Raw genomic sequence first — 16,309 nt, 5'->3', positions numbered from 1 at the left:
TAAATATTCTATCAACAAATAATTCCACCATGATCGATTTAATGCAGGCTTAAGTACTTAAGTACAATGATGTTTGCATTTAAATTTAAATTTACTTTAAAATACACAAATAACAATCAATGACCAGAGGGAAAGATGATCAATCATACACTAACATGTAACAAATTGCACAGTATAGTAACATGTTAATGAATGACTCTAGATGATAGGTATCCGTGTTCAATATGAAATTCTTATAAATCTGCTGTATGTTTAAAGTTGTTGATAGCAAAACTGGAAAAGGGTTCACAACTAAAACATTTTAAAATCTGTCACTTTCCACGGTGGCAGTTTCACAGCTATAATAATTTAAAAGAAGAATTCCGGCGTTCTGAGTTAATCCCGACTCTCTACTCTGCCTGTGTTGTGAGATCACAGTTACTGAAGACACAAAGAATCATTGATTCCACCCCCCTGAATCCCGTGACCAAACACCTGGTGGGAGAAAGACAAAGCAAGACACTGTGGCTGACCTTCTGTATCCCCACAGACTGGCGGATGTTCAGCTTTCTTTTCCTCTGGAAAGTATCCAAGTCCCAGAGCTGAGCTGTGTCTGAGGAAGTAGTGATGGCGTATCTTCCGGACGCATGCACAGAGATCGAACACACTGACGACTCATGTCCTCTCATCCAGCTAACCAGCTCCTTGGTGACTGCAGTAACAGTGAGATTGTTATGTGTAAAGCATCACTCACTGATAAACAAAACACTATACATAAACACTATTCATGCCGGGCGCTGGTGGCACACGCCTTTAATCCCAGCACTCGGGAGGCAGAGCCAAGCGGGTCTCTGTGAGTTCGAGGCCAGCCTGGGTTACCAAGTGGATTTCAGGAAAAGCGCAAAGCTACACAGAGAAACCCTGTCTTGAAAAACCAAAAAAACACTATTCATGGGCTAATCCAACTAATGGACAGGGATACAAAGGCACCTCCTTTAACACTGGCCAAGATGGGAGCCTGTGGGTAACGTTTACCACAGGGGTGTCAATAACATACAATCACGGATACTCCCTGGGAGACCTACTGAGGATAAGAGTCGTCTCAGTGAGGACTAGAGCTTGGGTACCGTCCCATGGTAACAGCTTTATGTTGCAGTATGGCACATCTGCATCTGTTTTACAAATAGTTTGAGACTATAGTCTATACACAGGAAAAAGGGAAGTGACTAGATAGGGCTGTAGCAATCCAGACCAAAAAGCGGGCTTAAACTAAGAAATTGGCAAAGGAAAAACGGAGCAAATTCAAAAGCTAACAATGCTGGAGAAATACCGTAAACACACTGAGCTATGAGCTCCAGTGGTCCCAGCTCAGCTATACAGCAGCTGCTGATGCTGTTACATCCTGTGATAATGCACAAAGAAGAATAGGCTTAGCACAGTGAGGGAAAGGACAAACTTGATTTAAATAACTAAGTTTGCCAGGCACAGTGACACACACCTGTCACCTGAGAGCACTTGGGAGGCTGAGGCAGGGGTTGACTGTAAGTTTCAAGTCAGCTTGGACAGCATAGTGAATATGAGGCCATTTCTGACCACACAGAGAGATCCTATTTCAAAAGAAAGAAAGAAATCAAGCCACACAGATAATAAAAGGAATTGAAATGAACTTGGGCCAGGCGTGCCAACTCAGAACAGGGCAGGCTAAAGCAGAGGAGCTGAGTCTGAAGCCTGGGCTCCACAGCGAATTCCAAGTCAGCTGGGACTACACAGCAGAACTCTATTTCAAGACATAAATAAATAACTACTAATAAAAGGTTTGACTTTGAAGTAGTTGTGTGTGTGTGTCTGTGTATGTGTGTGTCTGTGTATGTGTGTCTGTGTGTGTGTGTGTGTGTGTGTGTGTCTGTGTCTGTGTATGTGTGCGCGCGCAGAGAAAACAGTCTGGTAAAGCAAACAGCATTGCCACTGAGGAACTAAATCTGAGTTTTGTTTTATCCTCACACTTGTGTGAATGTTTCTAAATTGTCAATATCATATCACTTTTGTGATCCAGATTCTTCCTCGCAGAAAAAGTGGAAGTGAGGAGAGAAAGTGAGCAAAACAGAAATCTTGGAAACGTTAAGATACAAAGCAGGTCAGAACTGAAGACAGAGCAAGGAGTTCCTTGGGAAAACAGCAGTTTCCCAACACCGGCCTAATGCCCGCGACTGCTCTCATTCCTTCCTCTTGTTCTGCAGTGAAATGTGAAAAGGGGAACACTGTGAGCTTTTCATAAGCTACAATAAACCACCACTTTTCAATTCACTACTGCCCCTCTCAGGCTAGGCTGTAAAATTTCCCCTTTTTTATGAAGTGCAACTTTCTTTCTGCCATTGAGTAGAAAATTAAGAGCTAGGCATTGACACTGTAGTTCTTGGCCCAGAGGTGGAGCCTGTGAGATCTGTCCCTCAGGATAGCATGGCCAGTGGTGCCACTGTCAGGCTTCTCTAGGCAGCCATGTTGTCGAGGTATCAGGGGTGCGGCAGCTTCCCCGTCATTTCTAGGAGACTTGGTCTCCTATCAGACTTCCTGGTCAATCCCAAGGTTTGTTTGTTTGACTGGTTGGTTTTTAGAGACAGGGTTTCTCTGTGTAACAGCCCTGGCTGTGCTGGAACTCACTTTGTAGACCAGGCTGGCCTTGAATAGATCTGTCTGCCTCTGCCACTCGAGTGCTGGGATTTTTTTAAAATATGGATTATGGGAATTGAACTCAGGTCCTCATGCTTACAAAACAGGCACTATACTACCTGAGCTCTCTCTCCAGCTTCAATCCCAAGTTTTGGTTTTTTGTTTTGTTTTGTTTTTTGAGGCAGGGTTATTTCTGTGTTGTTTTGGTGCCTGTCCTGGATCTTGCTCTGTAGATCAGGCTGGCCTTGAACTCACAGAGATCCTCCTGGCTCTGCCTCCCAAGTACTGGGATTAAAAGCGTGCACCACCGCTGCCCGGCTCAATGCCAAATTTTAAGTGCTACTGAGAAGCTGGACAGCAGGTTGAAGACCAAAACAATCTGGGGGCTTATGACCTTGGCAACTTGGGTCTTGTTATTGTGGGGTAAGAGGCACAGGAGTCATCATTTATTAATGGATGCTGGGAGGAAGCAGGGTTTGCCACAGACAGACAGAAAAAGATGACTAGGAAGCTGGGAACTGGAGATAGCATCTAAGGAACTTACTGGGGTGTGGTGTTCAATGAGAGAGACTAGACTATACAGAGATGGATGAAGACAGAAGAAAATGGTGGCTTGCAAAGACACTAACAACAGACATACACAAAGACTTAATTTCTTAAAGAATTTTTGTCCCAGCAGTGCTGACTGGATTTCTAGACACTACTAAAAAAGATAGTTATTTCTGCTTATTTGCATGTGGAGTACAGCATAGACATTTCAAGCTTGAATTCTGGTTGCTTTGTTTTATATAAACCTAGGACAATGGTCACATTATCTTGCTACCTATATCTTTTTAAATATTATATACCATCAATTATTTAGTAACAAAAAATAAATCAAATTTTTTTTCTTTTCACTTCTGATTGGTTTGAAGAATAAGGGGTTTAATCTATAATACTCCAGAATGCCAACTTAAAAAATATATGTAATGTGATATGAAATATATAGGATTTTGTTTTGTTTGTGTTTTTTGTGGGGGTAACTGTATAGTAAGGAAATTTGGCCTCAAAAGATAGGTCTTGTTTTTGTCCAAACTCATGGGAAGTAATCCTGGAACTCCTGGAGTTTCCCACATGACAGGAATATCTTTATTATTCAGTCACCCCTTAGCCACAGATAAATGGCTTCTGTTAAGGACTCAGAGAAAGACCAGCAACATTAACAGACTGAGTATCAGGAAGGCAGGAAGACTGGAAACAGAATTCATCCACATAGGCCCGGTGATAATGGGGTGAGAGATGTTACCGTCAGATTGCCCTCACATCTACACATAGGCAACAATTCAATTAATTATGTCTGTGTGATGGAGCCTCAGTTAAAACTCTTGACACCAAAGTTAGGGCATGTAGATGCGGGGAGGGAGCTCATCACAGCAGACAATGGAAGTGTTCTTTAGAAGCCTCCCAGATCCTATCCTATGCATCTCTCCCACTGGCTGGCTCTAATGTCTACCCTATATTAAGACAATACTTTCTTAAGTTCTGCTGAGTTTTCTAGGTTATTGAAACTGAAGGTGGTTGGAAACACCAACTCTGGGAGCAGCTAACATGAAGTAAGAATGGTCCTTGGACCCCGGGCTTGTGGCAACCTGAAGTGAGAGCAGTCTTAAACGGACTGCTCCCGAGACTACCCAGCCGGTAAGGGCCTCGCAGTGTGCTAGTCTGTACTTCACTTCAAAGGACAGAGGACTTCTTACCTGTATCAAAACATTTAATGGAGTAGTCAGCTAATGCCACAAGGAACTCAGACTTCCTACGAAGATTAAAGGCCAGGGCTGTGCAAGCTTGTGCTGTTCGCTGGACGAGAGTAAACCTATTGAGAAACAGCTGCATTAGTACCAGAAATTCTACCAGTGATCACAAACTTTACAGTGGTGGAGTCCTGAGAGGAGAAGACGAGACCTAGAAGACGGTGGGCCAAAAATAGATAGGAAGGTCTACGAGACGCACTGTGAAAAATGAAGGCATTCCCCTCACGTGTAAGTGCCACGGTTAGTTACCTCTCAGGGATCAGACTTAGGAGACTGGGTTCTACTTTTGCAGACGGGACGACATTGCTGTTTCTGATAATTGAGCACAGTGGAATTACAACTGTCTTTTGGTTAGATGTTTGTGGAAGCAATGGCAATTGACAGACAGGGGCTGAGGAGAAAGGTGATTGTCTGTAAGCTCCTACAGAAAACATCAGCCAGAGACACCAGCACCCAGCGGAAAGGGCACATGGGAGAGGCCATGCCAAGCCAAGAGAGATGTGGCATGCGTTACACAATGGGAGGAGAAAAGGATCGGCGTTCTTAAGTGTAAAGGAAGACAAGAACAGGAATCCTAAGTGTCTGATGTGATTAAGTAAAATAATGCACTGTGAGTTCTTAAGAGAGAGCTTGGCGCATAAATTAGAACTTCATTTACAAAACATTATGCTTCCGAGCTTAGGAAAAAGGGTAAGAAGGAGCTTGAGGATAGGGAATCTTAAATCTTATCCTAAAGATGTTGAGTTCAAGGCCCCTGTACAAAATTTAGAGCCCTGCTGTCCAAAAAAATACTACACGGGCCATATGTGTAATTTAAAATTTTCTAGAAGCTATGTTCCAGTAACAAAAAAAGATACAGTTAATTTTCATATCGAAAGCCCAAATAATCAAATATTCCATTTTCTTCTTCATACTAAGCCTCCAAACTCCAATGTGTATTTTAGCATTACACTTCCAATGTATCCAGTCGCTTTTCAAAGGCTCAAGAGCTGTCCTCAGCTAGTGGCTATCAGGAAGCTCTGCACAAGAGTAATTCTAGAAATAAAATCTGAGTCTATAGCATGTGCGTGACCTCTGGTCATGCAAACACTCCAGGCTTCGCTGGTGATGAGGACAATTCCAAGGCGGGTGCCTGAGCAACACCAAGTACAGGGCAGGCACCGTCAGAGCTGCAGGACAGGGATGGCGTAGCCAGCCAGGTGGTAAAGCACAGAGGTGGAAAGGGGAAGTGAGCATTTACAATAAATACAAAGAGAGAAAAGCAGCTGAAGAGAGCATCATGGTGGACAGTGAGGAGACTGGGAGGGAGCTCAGTAGAATGAGTGGGTTTAATAATCACGTCTGACTTCTCGGCTCTGCTGCCTACAGCTTAGCTGTGAACGTTCACTCTAAAACACACCATTTTGGTCTAAGGATTATTTTGAGCTGAAAACAAGCAGCAGATATGAGCAGTTCTATGCCTTCCCTCATTGATCTGTCTGGTCTGTAGAAGTCTGAATAAACTTACAAGGGTGTCCCTCCTCCCCCTCTATTGCAAAGGACAAAGGTCAGTTAAAAGAATAATTGCAGATCTTCATCAGCTTGGGGACGACACCATAGGACCCCACATCACAACCCATCCCATCACATCTACCATTATCCCACATATTTACCTTCCTACAGTTCATGGCATATTTCCTGTTCACTTCTCTGGGGTTTTACCGTTTACTGCTGCATGTAAGCTGGAACTTGCTCGCTCTCTGAATATGGCACTCTGTAAAAACTGATTTCTCCTTGCTAATCTGTCTTTTTTGCTCTGAGAACCCTGGCTCACAACTTAGGAGGTTGGGGGAGATCACTTTTCCTCCCCTAGCGTAGACAGCACAGAGACAATGGACAGAACAAGCAGGGAAGACCCAGATGTGAAGTCTCAGGAGAGCCTGAAGACAGGGATGGAGAAACCACCTGTTTTTTCTGAACAAGAGGGAAAGTCACGGACAGCTGAACTCACAGGCATAAGCGAGGCTGCAATGAGAGGAAGGAGAGGCTCTGGCACGTTTTCTCATACATCAGGAGCCTAAGCAGTGAGAGTAAGACCTGTCTCCACCAAGCGAGCAAGGAAACTGTGCAGCCTTTCAGCAGTCATTGGAGAATGGCAAAGGAAGAAGGAACCACTGAGGATCGCTGCCATTGAAACGCGCTGCTGTGTAAGGGGAGCATCAGCAGGCATCTTGTTGTCGGCCACAGGAGCAAGAGACAGATGATGTAGCAACTCAAGGTGAGACCGCTGTCGAGGTGGGTGAGGAAGACTGTGGATGGAACCGCTGGATTCACTGCTATTTTTAGTAAGGAGCAGAAATGATGGTTAGCAGATCTCTAACAGACTGCAGATCAGCCTGTGGCTTCTTCTCCTGAGCGATCACTGAGTAAGTCACCAAGACCATGTTTCCACTTGTCCACCACCCAGTCATCAAAGTCTGTCCACATCCTGCCAGCATCTCACAGTACGCTTGACAGAAGGACGGGTGCAGACTCACGCCTCCGCCATGCTCTTCCCTCTCCCCCAATCTGCAAGTTCATCTGCCTTCCCCAACCTTCTCGACTGTGGCCTCTGCGATGGCTAACGGACAGTTTTGTTAGTGAACACTCCTACCGGCTGCATCCAGGTTCTGTCTTTGGCAGGAACCACACAGAACTGTGCATTTACTCTATCTATTCACACAGATTTTTACTGGTCCTATTAACTTTAATCATGTGATTTATAAAGTATGTGCCAGGTCTTTTCATTTTAACCATTACTCTGTTTCTCCTATAATTAAGAATTTTGTGGTGAGGCTGGGGATATCCAATGGCAGAGTGCTTACCTGTATAAAGCCCCAAGTTCACACCCCAGTAACGGAAGATAAAATAAATAAATAAAAGAATTTGGTGGGGAGAAAAATTTTTGACTGCGCCATATTCCAGTCCGCAGTAAGCAGCTGCTTACAGCAGGAATGTGCAGATTTTGATTGACATCAGAGGGTGTGACACATTACTTTCACGACTTATTTTAATGTTCGAATCGTCTCCACATGGGCACTCCTTCAAGCTGGCTTCAGTGTCCTGACGCATCCTTGCTGCTGTCTGGATAATCTTTCTATCTATGAAATGTTAACAGGCTCATCCTGCACTACACCCATCTCTAGTCTGAAACTGGCCATTTCTGCAGGGATCTCTGGTTTCTTTCATAAATGGATAGCTCTGGGGATCTAAGAACTGGCCACGAGGCACATCCACTGCTCCTGACATGTTGCTCTGGCCCTGAGAAGATGATACTACACATGTGTAATGTGCTCATACTCACACAGCAGTCTGTGTTTATTTCTATCTCTACTCAGATATTTAAACCCAGAGCCATGTGACAAACCCAACTCGAATCTAAAGCCAACGGATTCATTTTACTTTCTTCTTTTCTTTACATTGAGCCCTCTTCCGGTAGGAAGCCAGGTTCTTATCTTCCCCGTGCGTCTTACTTATCACGACTGTCTGAGCTAACTCCTCATCACTGACACCAGAGCAGACATCCTCCCACCTTCCCACCTTGTCTCATGGCATGGAGACTTAGAGACCAAGCCTACTTAACTGCTTCTGGACTAAACAGAAGAGGAAGGGGGACAGAGATAATCCTTGGTGGTTCTTGGAAATCAAGTTTCTCAATTGCCTAATGAAGTACCAGAACTTAACAATAAATTTGCAGTCACGGAAAAATTAAATAAAAGAAAAAGCAAGCAGAGTGGGTAAGACACCTCAGTGGGTAAAGGTGCTTGCCATAAAGCCTAACGACCCAGTTTCAATCCCTGGGACCCACATGGTGGGAAGTGAGAATCAACTTGTGAATGTGATCCTTTGACCTGTACATGCAAGCTCTGACATGATATGCATGCACACACATATAGACACACACAAGATAAATAAAATGCAATGTAATTTTTTTTTAATGAAAGGAAAAAAAAAACCAAGCAGTCGGGATGGTGGTTACCAGCAATGGGGAGGCCAGCCCAGGATGGGAAGAGACCCTGTAAACCAGTTCTTTATCCTTCCTTCTGAGAACTCAGGAGCACTTTGTAAATCAGTGGGAGGTAACGGACTAGTCAACAGTCAGTAACTTCCTGAATGATAAGGGCCATACCCAAAACATCTGCTTACCTGTTTCCATGCAAGTCAAAAGTATAGATGTTTCCCTGGTGGTCCCCAGCAATAAAGGAGTCGCCTGAGCCATCAAAAGCCACATTCAAAAACCGCAAAGCTTTCGGATGGTATTCAGAAGTGCTGTGAACAATGTTCACTATAATTCTGCCAAGACACAAGGATCTCAATGTTACATTCTACGTCACACACCGGCTTTTACACATAGGGTTCTACTGACAGTGTTCTGCCTGCTTATTCTTCCTGGTGCTCTTTCTTCTCTTCCCTAGATGCCATCTTATAAAAACTCCTAAATAGTCCAGAGAGCCATTCATTATGAGAGAAGCTAGCATTCATTTATTCATTAATTATTCTAAAGCTTACTGTCAGAGCTGAGGAAGCCAGACACTGGGAGTAACTGACAGACAAGATTCCTACCCTGCTGTCACTTACAGATACATAGAACAGCACATGCTAAGACGAACAGGCAGCAGGGTATAAGAGTTCGTTTCTGTAATATAAAATGCTCCCAGAGGAGTTAAATGTATCTCCTCCTCCACCAGACAGACCTGCACAGTACCCCAGCAGGGGTGTGCTGTGAGGACTACTCGCTCATCACTGCAGTCCTGCACCTGACCCACAACACACAACACACTCTCACCATGTCTGTGGGCTGCTTTAAGTTGCTCTTTCAAACCCCCATGAATCACACTTCTCAAACGGTAAAAAATGGAGCTTATTCTCCAATATTACCCTATAGAAACATGCGGCATGAATAAAGCTACGTGAAAGTTCGAGCATCTTAACCTTAGTCTTTAAATCGCTCATCCAGAAATACAAACACAAGCATACAATTAAAATAAAAATGCAAAAGAAAAGGTGTACACATGGGGAAAAGGATAAACACGAATAAATACTGCTAGCTGTGTGCAGAGAACAGGGACATGGTGCCTTTCCCCCACTCTGCTTTTCCACATTTGATACGTAGTTGGTAATGATCATATACTACTTTCATGGGCAAACTTTGTAAGGAATGGACAGCAGTATTTGTTTAAATTTACCATTATTTGAGGATTCTTGTGCCATACATCTGCTGAGAAACTGTTTATAAAACTTGTAGCACTGGGCCAGTGGGATGGCTCAGCAGGCAGAGACGCTTGCCACCAAGCCTGGTGACCTGAGTTTGATCCCCTAGGCCCACATGATGAAAGGAGAGATGTGACATCCACAGTTGTCCTCCGACCGCCACATGTATGCCATGACACACACACACACACAAAGTATCAGAAAAAAGCTTGCAGCCCAAAATGACTCTTCAATATAGAAAGTTGCAGACTGATGCACGCCTACAATCCCAGGACTCCGGAGGAAGCAGGAGCACGTGAACCCGACTTTGGTCACATAGTGAGATCATATCTCAAGAACAAACGAAAAAGAGAAGAAAACAAGCATAGTCTCTCTGGTCTTAAAGAATGGTACAGTTGGGTTAGGGATTTAGTTCAGTGGTAGAGCGCTTGCCTAGCAACCGCAAGGCCCTGGGTTTGATCCTCAGCTCAAAAAAAAGGGTACAATCCCATTCTTTTCAACATTATTCATGTGTGTGTGAGTGCGCACATGTGCCAGAGTGTGCACATGCCTCACATGTGGAGGTCCCGGGACAACTTACAGGAATCAATGCTCTCCTATCATATGGGCCCCAGGGCCCAGCATGGCAGCGGCCTCCCTGACCTTCTGAGCCCTCTGGCCAGCACCCCTTCTTTATCTCAACAACAGTATTTAATTGTGAACATTTTATCTTGTGTATGAATCTTTTAAAAATTACTTGTTTTATGCATATGGGTCTTTTTTGGCTGAATGTATGTCTGTGCACCCTGCCCACGCCTGCTGCCTGCAGATGCCAGAAGAGGGTGCTAGATTCTCCGGGGACTGGAATTACAGATGGTTGTGAGGTACCAAGTGGGTACTGGGAATTAAACCTGGATCCTCTGCAAGAGCGGCCGACACACTTAAGCCCTGAGCCATCTCTCCAACCCCTTGTATAAGAGTTTTAATATAACAAATTAAGCTCTCATTTAAAAAAAAAAAAAACACCTTATGGAAGTGTGCTAAAGTGATACGTGGATTAAACATTTTCTCCAAAAACTGAAGATGCATGTAGCTCATTGGTACAGCACTTGCCTAATATGTACAAGGCCCTAGGCTGAATACTCAGCAGTGAAAAAAATTATTTTTCCTCATGTTTATCTAAATATACATCTTATTAGACTGATTGGGGACAGAAAAAAAAAACACCTAATTTTTGTGTAGTTCTATGGTGTTAAAAATACAAAAATTAGTGGTGGTGGGACACACTTTTAATCGCAGCACTCAGGTGGCAGAGGCAGGCAGATATCTGAGTTTGAGGCCAGCCTGGTCTACAGAGTGAGTTCCAGGACAGCCAGGGCTACACAGAGAAGCCTTGTTTCGAAAAGCCAAACAAACAAAAAACCAAAACAACAACAACAAAGAATTAAGCCAATCATGGTTGTACACTTGCATCTGTACATCTGCAATCCCAGCACTTAAAATGTGGAGGCAGAGGATCACAAGATCGAGGTCACTGTCAGCTACAATGCTGAGTTGGAGGCCAGAAGAGGCTACAGTGGACTCTGTGCCAGAACAAATGAGGACACAATAAAACAAAGATTATCCTGAAACAACATCAGCGTATCTTTGGGGCTGATGGCTCAGTCAGTAAAGTACCCACTGCAGAGGCACAGGGACCTGAATCTGGATCCTCAGCACTCACGGAAGAGCCTGCATGGCGGCTCACATCATCACTCCAGTGATGGGGAACTGGGGACAGACAGCTCCCTTGAGTTCACTGGCCAGCCAGTCTAGCTAAACCAATGAACACTAAGTTCAGTGAGGGGCTATGGCTCAAAATCTAAGGTGGGGAGCAATTGAGGACACCTGATGCTGATCTCGAGCCTTCACTGGTACATCTGCACACACATGAACACAGACACAAATAACATATAAACACACACGAACAACTAAACTCAGACCCAACAAATAACTTTTCCCTCTCGGCCTTTTTTTTCTGTAACATTACAGTTTGATGACAAAAATCAAATGGTGATTGTTCACAATATGAACAACAGCCAGGCATGGTGGACCTTTCAGCCTGGCACTTTGGAGGCCCAAGCCAGAAGGATCACAAGTTCCTACCCGGCTGGGATAGAAAAGTGAGACCTTGTTGCAAAACACCAAAGCCAGGCTCAGCCAGTAAAGGTGCTTGCGGCCAAGCCTAAGGACCAGAGTTCAATCCCCAGGACCCTCATTCATGGTGGGAGGTGAGAATCTCCCCAAAGTTGTCCTCTGACTTCTACATGTATACTGTGGCATGCACATACAATCAATCAACCTATCAGTCAATCAATCAATCAATAAAAAAATGTGATAAAACAAACAAACAAAACCAACCAGACAACAAAAATAAGATTATGGTAGAGTAGAATTCGGCTAGGCCACCAAGGGCAGTATTCAGATTAACAAACTGTGCTGCTAAGTGTGACTATCCCTGCTTACTGACCGATTATCTGCTCCAAGGATCCACCTGGTAAACTTGCATTTACTTCAACAAATCTTCTGGCTCATCTTTGTCTCTCTCAACCCACAGCAATATTTTTTTTTATTATTTTAAAAAGATGTAATTGTTGCCGGGTGGTGGTGGCACACACCTTTAATCCCAGCACTCAGGAGGCAGAGGCAGGCAGATGTCTATGAATTCAAAGCCAGGCTGGCCTACAGAGCGAGTTCCAGGACAGCAAAGGCTACATAGAGAAACCCTGTCTCGAACCCCCCTCCCCAAAAGGTAATTATCAGTGTGTAGTGTATGTGTATGCCATGCAGCACATGTGGAGGATGAGGACAACTTTGTGGAGTGTGGGTACCCTAGTTAGTTTTAATTGTCAATGTGACACAAGCCTAGAGTGCTGAGGAAGGGTTTAGATTAGACTGGCCTGTGGCATGACTGCAGGGGATTGACTTGATTGGGTGGCACCATTCCCTGGGCAGGTAGTCCTCAGCTGCATGTCTTATAAGCTAGCTGAGCATGACCCAGCAAGCAGTGTTCCTTCGTAGTTTCTGTTTCAAGTTCCTGCCCGAACTTCATTCATTGATGGACTGTGACCTGGAAATGTAAACCAAATAAATCCTTTCCTGTCCTAATTTAGCTGTTTTTGGTCAGAGTGTTTTATCACAGCAACAGACAGGAAGCTGGAATACATCTTTATCTACCTAACCATCTCCCTGGCACAGCATGGGTTTAAATCAGTGGTTCTCGGCCTTCCTAATGTCGCAACCTTTTAACACAGTTCCTCAGGTTGTGGTGACCCCCAACCATAAAATTATTTTCATTGCTACTTCATAACTGTACATTTGCTACTGTTATAATCATAACGCAAATACCTGCCGTATTTTCCAATGGTCTTAGGTGACTTCGATGAATGAGTCATTTGACCCACAGGATGAGAACCACCGGTTTAAAAGAACAAAAAAGAAAGCTATGTTTTTGTGGAAGCATATAATAAAGAACTTGTTCTTTTTTTTTTTTTTTTTAATCTATCTAGATACTCTGTAACGGCAAGAAATAGTAGGTTAGCTATAATTATCAGACCTTTTAGAGAAGCCAGAGGTAGAGAGTGCTACTTACATAAACACCATATTTGGAAATGAAAACACTTTAGAATCTCCACTGCTGACAAACTTTTTTATTCAATAGGTTGGTGGGTCAACAGCATTGATAAAGGGTGGCCAGCCACCAGAAACCAAAGTGGCTGGCTGGTTAAGTAAGAGGCTGACCCAACACTTTTAATCAGCCTACAAAGACACTTATTTTGATTTCTGGGGAAGCAACTAAAAGATAAACAGAAAAGTCTTTAGAGTAACCAATCTCGAGACATATCCCCAAAGTAATGGAGTCCGTGCAAGCCCAGGGAGTCAGAAACACCAAGATCACTTAGACATGCGCCATGTGAACCAAAACAAATGTACTACCGGCCACTGACGTCACACCGGAGGCCGGGTCTCAAACCCGCAGACTCAAGAGAACGGAAAGAAGCGATAGAAGGCCCGGTATCGGTGACAGCCCCAGCGATAAACACTCCGCGGTGCAAACTGCAGAACTTGGCTCTCAACATTAAAGATGTGTGCAATGACTTAAGGATGGCGAGCTGTAGCTTTTGGAGAGATGTGGAAATGCAATTGCTTTCTTTGCTCCCTCCTGGATGGAATCTTTCCCCAGATGGAGCAGTCATTAATAAATCAAAGCAGGCGGAGTTCTGGCATTCAGCAGAACTGCAAATTCTTTTGCATAAATCGTAGAGCCTTCCTCCTGCCTCCCGCTCCCTGGGACCCGGGACCAGAACCTGGGACGCATCTGCAGCCGACGACTTCCGGAGCTACTTTGCTCCTCCTGAGGTCCCAACTCAGGGAATGCAGCGCCTGGCCAGAGGTGGGACTCCCGGGCCGGCACCCCACCTCCACGCTACCCCCCTCAGCCTCCCGCAGACCCGCCCCCTCGCCGGTCTCCGCAGCCCGCGGCCTCACCCGTCGTGAGTGGCCGGCGACGGCTTGCGGTGCCATATCTTGCCGCTCTCCTTGTTGCCCAGGTCAGTGCTCTGCATGTCGAAACCCCACTCGGGACCACTGCTGGCCGGGTGGGTAACCGTCCCGAGAGCTTCCCGGCAGTCCCCGCGCGCCCAACCCGGGAAATTCGAGCGGCCGCCGCTGGGTCTCCGCCCCTGAGGGCCGTACCAATCCCACGGCGGACGCCCTCTCTAGTTACAACCAATCAGATCGCGGATCCGTCCACATCCGCCCAGGTGGTCCCTCCACTCAGGACAATGGAATCGGCCAACGACTTCTCCCCTGGACTCCAGCTCTTTTCTGAGGCCTCTTCCAAGCCTGCGACCCAAAGGCTTCTGGGAGTCGTAGTTTTCTGAAGACGAAGCTTGGCACCAGCGCTCTGCTGGCTTCTAGGCTCAAATAGACACGGAAAGTGTTTTTCTCCTGAGAGCCCCCCTGCCTCCTACATTCCCTTCTAAGTTGTGTTGGAGAGTAAGAGATTTATAGAAACAATTAATAGAGAAGCAAAAAGACAAATGCGTTGAGAGTTACAGAGTTCCTTTCCTAGAACTCCTAGGCTCCGCAGAACCTCCTAGATAAACACTCCGTTCTTTTTGCCAGTCATCATGGTTTAATTGCATAAATTTACAAGAGACTCCCACGTTATGGTTTCCAGTCCACCAGTCGCAATCTAGAAAAGCAAAGACGTCAAGAACCAGCTGCATTGGCATCGGAAATCTTTTTTTTTTTTTTTTTTTCCAAAATTCACTTAGTGTTTATCTAGTGCTCACTACTATGTGTGGCTTTCCTGTGGCTTAACGTCGCTTAATTCGCAGAGAAACTTAACAATTTAAATAATACTCTTAACAACACGTCAGTGCTGTTTGAAGTTGCGAATTGATTCCAGATTTGTCACGTTTGGTGTATAAAACAACAGAAATATATTCTCTCAGCATTCAGTGAATATAGTTTGCCAACAAAGATTTTCTTCTTCGTCTGGGATACCCACCTGTTTGTTACAAATCTCTCTGTATTTTCTTATATGTGAAAAATAAATGGAAAAAACACAATAAAGTAAAATTTAAATGAGGTTTTCAAAATAGAGTAAAAACATCTTTCAGGAAACGGGACTTGAGCTGACCTCAATGACCTTACTGAGCCTACTGTCTGGGGAAAATGACCTTTGGCTCAGGGCCAGTTTTTAGCGATAGTCATCTGATGAGCATATTGCTCCTGAGACTTAAGGTGTCTATCTAGACACCATCAGGCTTTGCTCAAGAGTTGCTAGGTGTGTGTGTATATTTCCTTCTCATTGCTAATAAGTCGCATTGCGCCTTCACATAGCTCATGCTCTTCCTCATCTTCAATAGAAACTTCTTACAACTGCTAAATCAGCAGTTCTGACTCATTCATGCTCCTCGTTTGGAACACTCATGCAAGACTATTTAAATCTGTATCTCCTGAAGTGAAGTTCCCAAGTCTCTGAAAAGGTTCTCTTGAAGTCTCAGAGCTTGAATTGACTGTCATTTACCAGGACACATAACTGGATTTAGGTTTCACAAGAATAATCCAGAATGATATTATTCTGTGAAAATTCTTAATCACATCTTCGAAGACGTGTGTGTGTGTGTGTGTGTGTGTGTGTGTGTGTGTACATGCACATGAGTGTTTATCAGGCTTCATGCATACTGAGATTGGCATATGGATATATATGAGGTGGAGGGGTGAAGCATTCGATCTACTACAGGTAAGTACTATTATTATCTCTATTTTCTAGACAAGGAAACTGAAGTAGGGGGAAAGCCAAAACAGATTCTAATCCCTCTGTTCCTGATCCCCATGATTTCCAACAACAGAAAAGCAACAGCAGAAGAGTATGTAGCCAAGCATGGTGACACACCTATAATCCTAGCTCTGGGGAGGCTGAGGCAGGATGATTTCAAACTGGAAGCCATCCTGAGCCACAGAGTGATTCTTTTTTTTTTTTTTTTTTTTTTTTTTTTTGCTGAAACAATGTTTCTCTGTGTAACATCCCTGGCTGTCCTGGAACTCACTCACTTTGTATACCAGGCTGGCCTCAAACTCACAGAGAACTGCCTGCCTCTACCTCCGGAATGCTG

At 44.4% G+C, this 16,309-nt stretch overlaps 1 protein-coding gene across 2 annotated transcripts in view; it reads right to left on the bottom strand.

Annotated features, from left to right (window-relative positions):
- The window catches only part of Tbc1d31 (TBC1 domain family member 31), a 62,915-nt gene extending 48,528 nt beyond the window's left edge, over window positions 1–14,387 (bottom strand). The window contains exons 1-4 of one of the 2 annotated variants that reach the window (XM_036208569.1): window positions 14,172–14,387; window positions 8,601–8,747; window positions 4,383–4,498; window positions 513–691 (exon numbers count right to left, since the gene is read on the bottom strand). In XM_036208569.1, the coding sequence (XP_036064462.1) occupies window positions 513–691; window positions 4,383–4,498; window positions 8,601–8,747; window positions 14,172–14,248 (519 nt within the window). In that variant the 5' untranslated portion in view covers window positions 14,249–14,387. The remainder of the gene's footprint in view (window positions 1–512; window positions 692–4,382; window positions 4,499–8,600; window positions 8,748–14,171) is intronic. The other variant, XM_036208568.1, reaches the window with a different exon arrangement.
- Between the last annotated feature and the right edge of the window lie 1,922 nt (window positions 14,388–16,309).

The sequence above is a fragment of the Onychomys torridus genome, chromosome 16, assembly GCF_903995425.1.
Source record: "Onychomys torridus chromosome 16, mOncTor1.1, whole genome shotgun sequence".
Classification (NCBI taxonomy): domain Eukaryota; kingdom Metazoa; phylum Chordata; class Mammalia; order Rodentia; family Cricetidae; genus Onychomys; species Onychomys torridus.
The sequence above is the reverse complement of the archived record's forward strand: the minus strand, read 5'-3'. Positions and strand labels throughout refer to the sequence as shown.